This window comes from Dendrobium catenatum, unplaced genomic scaffold (assembly GCF_001605985.2).
Source record: "Dendrobium catenatum unplaced genomic scaffold, ASM160598v2 fragScaff_scaffold_1338, whole genome shotgun sequence".
Taxonomy (NCBI): domain Eukaryota; kingdom Viridiplantae; phylum Streptophyta; class Magnoliopsida; order Asparagales; family Orchidaceae; genus Dendrobium; species Dendrobium catenatum.
The window spans coordinates 946161-958107 of NW_021319800.1; the positions used below are offsets into that span (position 1 = coordinate 946161).

Sequence of the window (11947 nt, forward strand, 5' to 3'; positions counted from 1 at the left end):
CGCCTCAAAACGCCATGAGGCTTACGCCTCGCCTCACGAATGAAAAACGCCTCAATACCCGAATACGCAATTTTAAACATTGGTATATAGTATAGTATAGTAGATGATATATCAAAATGTAAAGTTAGTAATTTGTAAATTTTTTATCATTATTATTTAGTATGCCCTCTTGATTGACAATATTTGCACTATTATTCTTTCACAATTTAGCGTTCGTATTTATCTACATATAGGTACAATACTATTGCCAAATCAAACTATATTTTTTTAGTATTAAATAGCAACATATTATAGAAACTAGAAATTAGCAACTTCAAAGTTTTTCACGCAACTTAAACATACTGCAGTATCAAAATATATCATAACATCTACTTGTTATGACATCAAAATAGGGAAAAAATGTGAATCACATCACAGACAATATTATTACTCTAGTTTTAAGAGTGGGGGATTACAGTAACTCATCATCATCATTAGCCTTGTATAAATTAGTCATAGTTAGCTTTATAAAAGCTTTCTAATCTCACAAAAAAAAAGTAAAAAACATTTTTTTCCATGTCATGAAACCTCTATAATCATGATCAAACCTATTCTTTTAGTCCATCATTAAATTTTGATTTGCATTGCAACTCATTATTCTTATTCAAATATCATATCAGCTTTCATTCACATAAGTTCTAAAACCATCTAGAATTATAGTGAAGCATGCTCACTCCTTGGAATTATAACACAGAACTGCCACATTTTTAACGTAAAATGCTTTTATGCAGTGTTATAAAAGAAAAGAGTACCTTGAAAAGGTCAATATTGCTGGGAATTCCTTTGATCATAGCAGCGTCCAGTGTTGCCTGAGTTTTCTCCACTTTCCGGCTTTTTTCTTTGCATGTCAATGCTGCTCGTTCTATAAGGTTTAGATCAGACACAACAAGATTCTTAGCTAATATGATCCCATGTTTAATTGATGAGATCTTCCAGAAGGCAACTGATGAGCTAGATGTCCAGCTTGAAGATTTCATCCATTTCCGCAGGTACACACTTCCATCAAGGTCAAAAACATGCTCACTACCACTGGAAAAGTCTTCAGATGGCCTTGACCAGTGTACTACTCCATGGCCCGCTTCTTCAAACTTCTTTACCAAGGGCCCACCCCAAAAACTAACAGCTAAAGCCTGGAGAACAATATCACCTTCTGGTGCATTTTTCAAATACGAGAACTGCACTAATTTACTTGGATCCTCTGGTAGCCTTTGAATATACTGCAGCGATTGCAGCCTTGCAATGCTGTTTGCTGCACTACTGATTGCTCTTCTTCTCCCTCTATGAGCACCATATACGTGCTGGATTGTAGCATCTTCATCATCAGGTCATAGTAGTAGTATAGTTACTATAGTATAGTATATAGTAGTAGTATAGGCTCCACCTAGTCATTTGGTTAGTGAACTTTTTATTTCCTCCACCTAGTCATTTGGTTAGTGAACTTTTGATTGATCTTGATTTGTTCAGTTTTCTTATATCTAATAGGTCAAATATCCATACTGGATCAATCCTTCAATTTTTCAAGTTTGGCCCTCAGTGAACTTTTGATTGATCTTGATATATTCAGTTTTTGCATTACTGAAATCTACTATTTCTGGGCTAGTATACAAGAAGATCCAAACACAATTTTAACTTTTTCCCCCTTAAAGTTATCTTAGATGCCAAAAAACACTCTGGTTGCAAGGAGCTTCTTTAGATGCTTATTTGATAATTGAACTTTGCTAACTCTAGTTGTATTAGCTCTTGTCTAATTATTTATTTTGTTAAATTGACAGCTTATTTAACACCAAGGCATCCAGTATTTACTTTTGGTGGACGCACTGTCTACAGCAAAACCTCTGCTGAGGTGGAGCAAACAACAAAAGAGATTTTGGATAAAATTGAACAGTTGAAACATGATGCAAATGAAATCTCTCTTGGATTTGATTTAGAGTGGAAACCTATTTTCTCAAAAGGTTGGTTCCATGGTGCCTTTTCTTTTGAAAGTTATCTTCTATTTATTTATTCAACATGCAAAAACATTGGAATTCGTTCATTTATATAAGAATTTTTTTGTATATTGGTAAATAAGCTTCCAAGTCCTAATCCTATCCCTTTATTTTGGAAAGCAAAGAATTGTTTAGACTGAACTATCTACTAGTTTTATGAAAATTGAGTAGCTATTTCATTTAAACATAATTTGAGATTTCCAGGGACAGCACCTCGAAAAACTGCTGTATTGCAAATATGCATGGATTCTTCTGATTGTTATGTTATGCACATTATTCATTCTGGTATACCCCCTATATTGAAATCACTCTTGGAGGATTCTTCATCTTTCAAGGTAATTTTGCACCTATAAAACAAGAAACCTATTTTGCGTAGTGGTTAATTTATTCTAGCACAGATGATTCAATCCGTTATTTTTGGTTTTACGAAGGTTGGAATAGGAATAGCCAATGATGCAACAAAGATCTCAAGGGACTACAATGTTTGTTTAACATCGTTAGTAGATTTGTCAAGATATGCAAATTTCAAGCTTGGTGGAGCTCCCAAGAATTGGGGACTTTGTTCTTTAATAGAGATGCTTACATGCAAACAGGTAATTCAAATGACTTATTCATGATTGTGTTTAGCCTCAACTTTCTAAAATGTAATACACAAGATAATACTTGTAATAAATAAATAGGACTACATTTGAATGATCAAGTGTTGAGATTGATCTCTATTCATGTTTATGTTATTCTTTTTCTAACATTTAAATTTGCAAATTTAACCGTCGAAGGTTTTACAATTAGTAGCAGCTGGTTTGTATAAAGGTATGTGAAGCAAAATTTAAAATTAAGGATTGATACCGATTTGATATGACGGGCTGTTGATGACTTTCTCTCAACGTAGAATGCCAATGAATGATTGATTTAATATAAAACAAGCACGCTTGATCCAAAACGATCTCAGAGATACAATATCACTTGCCTATTACACTCCTAGAGATTCTTACAAGACTCAAAAGATGTGCTGAGGTGTGCAAATTGAAAGGTACAAGCAAAGCAAGCTAATGGCATTGAATATGAATTAACAACAAGCCATCAATCCAATAACGAGACATACAAACCACTATCACCAAAAACCATCACCAAGCCAAATTTAAGTCAAGCAATGAGACGATCACATGTCAACGAACCCAAAATCTAGAAGTGTCTGACCATAATGAGGGATTTTGGTGTGAGATTTCAGGAGGACATTAGAAAACCTAGAAAGAAAAGATGAGTGATCATTCAATGGCACGAGGAGGAAGCTGACCACTTCCTTCAACTTAGAAGCCAAAATTGGAGCACAAGGGATGATCGCCTAGAGGAAGCAAAAGCATGTGCTAAAATTTGAGGAACTCTATTTTTCTTAGAAGAATGCTATAAATTATAACACGATAGTAGTAACATTGCACCATCCATTTTTTTATGTTCATGATCTCCTGTAGACTATAAATAGGAGATCTCATGTACTAGTTTTTAATTCAAGTTTGCAATTGAATTAAATTCAATTTTTCCAATTCTAGTGGTACTTCTGTATCTCCCCTTCTCTTCTTTGAGTTGTTGGTCATACTCCTCTCCTATCTTTATCCATGCTAGAAGACCTATTTCTCATCAGCCTATAGTCCACGCCGTCTCCCTGTCGATCTCCTATAGAATCTAAGGAGGCTTGAAACATAGGCCACTTTTTGTTTACTATAACCTTATATTGCTATAAATATAGGCTTAGATTCAATGGATAGAATCTAAGGAGGCTTGAAATATAAGGACGGATTATCTGAAGTTCCACTTGATCTTGCTAAGTTCGCATCACACTCTTTGTCACTTACTGTTTGGACTGGGACCCACATCATAGGTTTACTATAACCTTATATTGCTACTTAGGGGTTGATATTTCCTTGGCCATCCCTTTAGTAGACAACATTTGCCTTGAGTAGGATTGTATCTTCCCGTTGGTTGTAATTAATGGGATGAAAAGAAAATGATCAAAATGGTCCCTTGAATCTTTATGAAAGACCAAAATAGTCCTCAACTATATTAAATGTTCATTTTGATCCCTCAACTTTTTAAAGATGAATCAAAGTCTCGCCATGAGATTATTTTAATTCTTTTTAAAAGACTTGAGGGATTAAAATGATTTTTTAATTTATTTAGGGATTGTTTTGGTATTTTGTAAAGATTTAATGGACAATTTTGATCCTTTTCGCATTGAGCGGAGAACGTCTCCTCACTAATAAAATCTAAGAACAACTTACACTTGGAAATGTTCCTAATTTAAGAGGACATATTTGGGTGTTGATTTGAGGGCTGATTTGGGGAGAAATAATTAAGAAAATTTGAGGGAATTGGGGGAGGCTATTTGGGTATTTGTTGTTTATTGTTTGCTTTGAGTATGTTATTTTTTAAGGGTTTGGGGTAGGTGGTGTTTGCTGAATTTAGATTGTTTTTAGGATATTTGAGCTCTAGTCGACGGCTAGTGATTTGGGAAAGCCGAATCTTCCTCTTTGACTGAAGATCCACTTGTATCTTGTCTTTTCTTTCATAAAAATTTCAATAGAAAATATTCTTGTGTAAATTCCTAGTTTTTGGTCGTTGGTTTTCTGAATTTGTTAAAAACAGACCTTCAGCTAAGGCTTTTTTTTAATTTCAGCAACCACTTCCTATCAGTTGCACGTTGAACAAGCATGCTTAGTCTATTATCCATTATTTTCTTGGTCATTTAAAGTAATAAGCATTGCGAATTGCGAAATAATTAAAAAATTAGTAGATGATGACAAATTTTATTATTATTAAATTCTCTTTCTGAAGAGATTCATTTTGATCTAAGAAATAAAGTTTAGCAGGACCATCAAATCCTTCTCTTACGTTGTCCAAGTGTTAATTAATATAGTAGATATAGTATGATTTGTATATTGGACAAGGATTGAAGGCTAGTATATCTTCTGAAAGTTATTGTTCATAATCCTTGAAATTTGCTTATTATTAGGATCTCACTGATCGGATCAACTGCTTACTCATCCTATTATCAATCCACTTTTACTTATGCATATCCCTTTGTTATCAATCTTTCAATCTTATATATATATATATATATATTACTTTCCTTAAGTTTTAGCGTATTTTATCCTTTAAAGGGAAAATGTTTAGAGCATTATATCCTTACTAGTTCTTAAACTTAATGAGAAAAACTTCTTTTTTTTTGGACTTCTTGTCTATATTATAGCCCAGACAATCACCTTAAGACCCATAACTACATTTTTCCTTACAGTTATTGAAGTCGAATAAAATAAGAATGGGGGATTGGGAAGCCAGTGAGCTATCAAAGGACCAACTTCACTACGCTGCTACAGATGCTTTTGCTTCTTGGTACTTGTATCAGGTACAGTCTCTATAAGGATAATGCTTTCTTTTGAACATACTTCTTTGTAGCTTTAACACAATTTGTTCTTGTATAATGGCTTCCCAGATTCTGAAAACCTTTCCAGATCCAAAACCTAAAACTTAGGTTGGGAGAAACCCAATATTTTGCAAATATCAGCTCTCAATGCAGGAAGTGAAATTTCAGTTAGTCAGCACAGCATAATTGCCATATATCTGTATGGTTCCAAACTCTAAGGTAAAGTTGGAAGAAATTATGACAATTGTTAGCATTAGGGCTTACCAAGTGTAGCATAGCAAGTGCTCATAAGAACAAGTTGTACCTGACAAGAACTTCTGGGAACAGAAATCCTATGGACAAAGCTCTTAAATTAATTATTGCAGTGAAGGAAGTAAAGATTGCCCCCTGCTCACTTAAATTTGGTAAGATATTTGATACTTGAAATAGCAATTCTGCAGTTATTCTATCAATTATAATTCAAAATAATTGCAGATTATGTCTCATGGCTATTATCTGAAACTTTTGGGTAAATCTGAGGACATCAGTTGTGGTAATTAGAGAAATTCCTCAAGGTCAGATTTAACGAAGCTAAACCATATGAACTAACTTGTGTAGACTCTAAATCCATGCTTGCCCTGTCAAACTTTGATCCCTATTTTTAGTGAAATTATTGTGTGGATGCCGTTCGGAAGCGAATTAGAACGCGCCACATCACCCGTTTGTTGTGTATCACGATTATGTACCGCTGTGTGCCGGGTGACATGACTCGTTATGATTCACCTCTAGACAGCACAACCTAAATGGCCAAAAAAAAGCAATAATTTTAGTCATGACCATAATATTTAGAAGGTTTTGATGCTATCAGAAATGTCTGATAAATTTTATCAGAACAATTTTATAATATGAAAGGTAATGTTTTCTTAGAAATAATAAATAATTAATTAAAAACTGTTATTTAAACTCATAATAATAAAAAAACAATCTTCTTTCATTTTCATATTATAAACAACTTCTATATTACACATCCTAAAAATAAATTTAAAAATTTGTAGACATTCCATTACAACATGTCAATAAAATTCTTCCAAGAATGACCCCTCAGATCAGTTCATTCAAACAGGTCAATGAGCTGCTTGCAGTCAACCCAATGGCACAATCAATGAGGTAAACAAAACAAAGAAAATATTATAATTTCAGAATTTCTGCTTTACAAACATTGACCAAGTATAGAAAGAATAGTAAATTTCTTCTATAGCATTATATCATTCAGATAACTCTTTTTTAACTGCTTACAACTTGACAAAACCAAATACCTGGGAAGATAAAACAAGGCCTATAGTGGTCTCAAAAAGAATTATACAGACAACAAAGAATAATTTTACATTTCTGGCGTCGAATGGGCATAAAAAAATGAGAAGAATAAACAGATATTTAAATTTAAAACGGGGAACAAATATAACAATATACCGAAAAATGGGTGGATATACATAGCCTGGAGATTGCTGTGTATGATTTCTGGGAACAAAAAGGGGAGCATTCTCAGAGGCGCTCAGTCCTGTAAAAAATGGAAGGCTGGATTCTGAAGAAGCTCTTCTGCTGGTTTAACATCTACAAAGTCCTTTTCTTGTAAGGAACTTGATATGTCATCGACGGAGAAGGGTATACTGAAGCAGGGATTATCAAGGTTCATTAAAGTATTCAGAGTATAGCAGACAAGAGAAATTATTCTGTGCGGAAATCGGATGCAGAACGCTATCCAAAGACCAATCATAATACACCATGTCAACGATACCGAGCAGTACCGAGTGAGGGGGTGATGTTATGCATTTTGGTTGATCTCCGGACGGCATTCGGCGTTCGCACAGAATAATTAATCACTATGAATTGGGATTTAAAAGCTTCGATTTTTTACCTGGAATTATCATCCAGCAAGAATGAATTGCTTACTGCTGTATTTGAATCCTCTGTCATCAAAATCCTCATGCTGGAGAGAACCTGAAATTTGAGCATAGAGGAATTCATATTAATCATAAAAATTATACCAACTATTACAGCCTAATGGGTGTGTCGATACATACATTATCAACATTCATGTAAATAAGAGATTTTAGGTGTTAGATATATAAATACGTAACTAGTGAGTGGCATCTATTTAAATCCCCTTTAAAAAATTATAAAATGCTCTATGCTTCCCATATAAAATAAATAAAAGATTCGGGCTCAAGTTTTATGATAAATAAATTGGCACGCTCAATAACTATAATTAGAGAGATTAAATATTATAAGTATTATAAACTATAGGAGGTACAATAACTAAACTCAAGAAATCTATGGGGGTTGCATAATTACTGATCCACCAGATGTTAATAACAATTTTATAAAAAGAAAATAGTTAAAATGCCTGAATAAAATATGATTTGAAAAACAAACCAAAAATGCCAGGCAAAACTGAATTTCTAGCAAAATTAATATGCATTATATTATAACACTTACACTTGAAGAAACACTCTGGGTGTTATATTTATCATCCCAATACTGTGTACATATTCTATAAAGCTGTTGAACGCTTAAAACCTGCAGAGAATAACAAAGTACAAATATGTAACAGAATACTTATAAATAACAATACTTATTTCTAATTGCATGATGCAAGAGTAGAAAAAGGTAATAATACCGGGCATAGATCATTGACTATGTCATCATAGGAAATTCTGTACTTCTGAAATATCACCTGCACGACAGCAGAAGAGTTTCAAGTGTAATGAGTTAAACGGAAAAAGCTTGCGGTTACATGCCATAAACCATTCATTTCTTAAATTTACTTAATAGAAGAGAAGAGGTAAAAATAATAATTTTTTATAGTACTTGAAGAATTTGCTCCAAGCACTTTTTTTTTTTTTTTTTAATTTGCTCTCAGCACTTGTTAGTATTAAGTAAGATTCAATTTCCACGCAAGCAAACCAACAATTATATGCAAAATAAAGGAATGTTGCAAAAATCTTAAGATGTTCTGGTGATGAAGTGAAGATTGGGCATATGAGATTTACTGTTTCAATACCTAGATAATAGCATCTGTAGTAATTTCTTCACACAATACTACAAGGACAAGAGGTTAACGTGAGTGCATTTGAATTTCTGAATCATATAGTAGATTAAGGCTTCGTTTGGGACAGCTTTCTTCCTGCTTCTTAAAGCAATTTTCTAGTACAAAATTTTTAACTTTTGTACTAAAAAACTACTTTAAAAAGCAATAAGAATGCCGTCCCAAACGAAGTCTAAGTCTACTTTGGATTTTTTTTTAATCCTCTTAAAATTAACAATATACGCTTTGATCTCTCTTCATTCACTAATCAATTCCTCAAATATTATGGTTTCAAATTTGAAGTTGAAAATTTTCTTCAAAAAAAGGAGTCTTGCACAAAAAAAGTTCACAATAAAATAGAAATTAAGTTCCAAATTTGATATCATCAATATGAATTAGAATTTTTTTATCTTTAAGTACTCCTGAATTAGGTTTCTAATTCGAGAATTGAGAACATCAAATGTTAGAGAGGAAATATTTGCTAGGTCTATTCAATATGTTAAGCCCATTTATTTATAATTGAGAAGCAGATAACAATCAAATAAACATATAAATAAATACAGCTAAATTTTCAATATGGATATTTGCCTGTGCAATTACTGTCCTTAAAGCTAGAACATATATATCAGCTAGATTCAATTTGCTATAAAGTTCGGAAAATAGTGAGGTCCAAGAGCATTGGCAAATATCTTAGTACATTATTCCTCAATGGCGACAGGTGGATTGAGGAGTGATGATCCTTAATAAGAACAACATCTATGATAATATGTTTCTTTCATCAATTCATGATTGCTAGCAAAGTGATTGTGGCTTAATTATCATCATTTAAGATCCTATGTTGATATTCATCAATATATTTTCTTGTAGTTAAGACTACTGACATGCAGGTAGTGCCCTTGCTGACTCATCATTAAAGGTCTCAACATGTTTATCAGATCTCAAACGATTAGATCATTTCTAATGCAAATAATGGAGTCTAGCAATACCTTTTCACTTTAAGGGTCGTTCACTACTGGATGATTCATGGTTGACACTTGAGGAAGCTTCAAAAACTTTCTCCCGATTTGCTTCAAGAAAATCAAGGGCAAGATGAATCCTTTGATGCTGGGAAAAGTTGATGTATTACCATTGCCATCCCCATTGTAATCATTAGATTGTTCATTTGATGTATCCGAGGGTCTTTGTCATGTATTTTTTTTAGTGACATTTGTATGTCGAGAACTTTATGTATTGTATGGGCTTTTTATATGTTATGCATTTATCATAATCTAAACCAACCTAAATTCCTCCTTCAAGCCAAATCAGTAACCACTGATCCTCTCCTTCCCTTGGAAAACATAAAAAGTTAATTATGCTTTAAGCATCTTCTTAGAAAACAGATATTCCAATCTCCTTACCCAAGCCATTGCCCAGCCACCCACTTGGTCTCCTTACTCTTGTGATAAATGCCCAATGTGATGGCTTATGTAGGTGGTTGTTGATGAATGAAAGATTTTGCTAAATACTGAAATTCTTTCACCTTCAAGTGAGAAACACCTAGGAGTGTAAGCGTGCTTACCTTGGAGGGCTTACTGGGAAGGAGTCAACATTCAAAGTAAAGAATTGTTCATGGAGATTATCTTTGATCTCATCATTACAAATTTCAGGCTAGTTAAATTTGTACCATAAAGCTACTCTAACATTATCATTGTTCTTTTTTCAACTCTGCACGTTATTTCCTCTCTTAATTTGCTACACTCAATTTCGTTAAAAGGCAAAATATAACTTTCATCAAGTTTTCATCTCTTTGCTAAGCTTCGACTAGTAATTAGTCACAACAGTAGTTGGTTTAACAGAAAAGAATAATGACGATTTACATTTTAAAACTTCATAACAACGCTTCTTATCTCATCTTACATCACAAAATCTACACCTTGGGATAAGGCATAATCATTAAGAATTATGCACAATAAAATAGTTTAAAAAGACTAGTTTGGCATGAATAACTTAATAAGCCACCAAAATAAAATTTTGGTTATTTAACTAGATCAAGTTTACAAATCATTAGAATAGAGAGTTTCTTACCAAGAATCCAACGGCTTGTCTTATGTGCTTCAGTTCTTCCCAGGCCGTACCAGCATACTGTAAAAAAAGTAAACATCAGACACAATTTTAATCTTAAAAAAATTGTCCATAGAGACTACAAATTTTCTAGTTCTCAAGAATAAAAGTTAACCCGTTACCTCGGGTTTTGCTTGAGCACACCACAACTCCAGGTCAGCTAAGCCAGCTTTTACATACTCCCCATTGCTGAAGGAACAGCACTCACGACGGAGTAGGAGACTAGAGCAGAGTAAATTTTATAAGAATAATACTTTCAGGTCTGAAAAATAAGAAAATGCTAGCAACCTAAAGTAAGAAATCACCTATTGAAGAGTTGCATGTTGATGAATGAGAAAACCTGAGTGAAGACCTTCTGAATTAGAGCTGCAGGTACCTAAATTTGAAGAGGGTTAGTATAGATTTCCAGTCCAGAACAGTGGAACACAAAACATTCATCCACAAAACTCACATAGTTCTGCTGCAGTGTCTTGAGAAGATTATTGAGACTCTCAATTATGCTTTGCCAGTGAGAGGTTTGGCCGGAATGACCAAATGATCCAGAGCGGCTGGATCCTCTGAGCATGCTTGATTTCGCTGTTCTTGGTGCCTTATAAACAAATAATAAAAATTTCAAGGGTTAGTTCTTTATATAAAAAATGAGATAGCAAAATGCAGTGTATACAGGTGAAGAACTATGAACTAGGATGACAAACATTTCAGAGCATAAAAAAAGGACATTGATAATTGTCTCTCACTCCCCTCTTTCAAACTAACACCCCTCTATAAAAAGCTAATTACAGGCTGACAGCCTAAGAGTAGGATCAAGGAGGTGAATATGTCTAAAATGATGAATGCAAGCATAACTTTGCCAAACTTAGCTTCTCTCCCACAATGCCCACATCATAAATCATGATGCACCCCACTATAGAAAGTATTGGGGTGCGCCAACTAACCTTCGCACAAGTAAATTGCACCATGCTAACCATGCTATATTATAGCATCTTCCATAGCATGCTTTGTAGCCTTGTTTCAAGAACCAAAAAAATAATAATAAGAAAACAAGGGGAGGAGCTTCCCAACTTTGTTCACTCATCTCTAATCATCCATCTCCAACCATCGCCTGACAACCATCTGATGGACCGGCTATCCCAGACCCTCGCGGGTCTACAGGAGGCGGAAGGGGGGGGGGGGGAAGATTAATGCAAAGCTCTTTTGTTCTTCCTCTCATTCTTCTTGTTTTGGATTAACTTTGATTTGGTAGAGAAATATCATCCTAGAAGGAAAATTAGGGCAAACCCTAATTTGTGAAACCTAAGGCGTATCAATTTGGTATCAGAGCTCTTGATCCTAGACGGCATG

At 33.9% G+C, this 11947-nt stretch overlaps 2 protein-coding genes across 2 annotated transcripts in view; one reads left to right on the forward strand and one right to left on the reverse strand.

Annotated features, from left to right (window-relative positions):
• The window catches only part of LOC110115085 (Werner Syndrome-like exonuclease), a 15202-nt gene extending 9366 nt beyond the window's left edge, over window positions 1-5836 (forward strand). The window contains exons 2-6 of the mRNA XM_020848214.2: window positions 1812-1991; window positions 2229-2359; window positions 2456-2617; window positions 5314-5424; window positions 5512-5836. Of these exons, the coding sequence (XP_020703873.1) occupies window positions 1812-1991; window positions 2229-2359; window positions 2456-2617; window positions 5314-5424; window positions 5512-5550 (623 nt within the window). The 3' untranslated portion in view covers window positions 5551-5836. The remainder of the gene's footprint in view (window positions 1-1811; window positions 1992-2228; window positions 2360-2455; window positions 2618-5313; window positions 5425-5511) is intronic.
• A 748-nt stretch (window positions 5837-6584) lies between these two features.
• LOC110115081 (myosin-6) overlaps window positions 6585-11947 on the reverse strand; it is a 48901-nt gene continuing 43538 nt past the window's right edge. The window contains exons 32-39 of the mRNA XM_020848210.2: window positions 11058-11195; window positions 10912-10982; window positions 10729-10828; window positions 10571-10627; window positions 8099-8155; window positions 7918-7998; window positions 7337-7419; window positions 6585-7088 (exon numbers count right to left, since the gene is read on the reverse strand). Coding sequence (XP_020703869.1) covers window positions 6974-7088; window positions 7337-7419; window positions 7918-7998; window positions 8099-8155; window positions 10571-10627; window positions 10729-10828; window positions 10912-10982; window positions 11058-11195 — 702 coding nt within the window. The 3' untranslated portion in view covers window positions 6585-6973. The remainder of the gene's footprint in view (window positions 7089-7336; window positions 7420-7917; window positions 7999-8098; window positions 8156-10570; window positions 10628-10728; window positions 10829-10911; window positions 10983-11057; window positions 11196-11947) is intronic.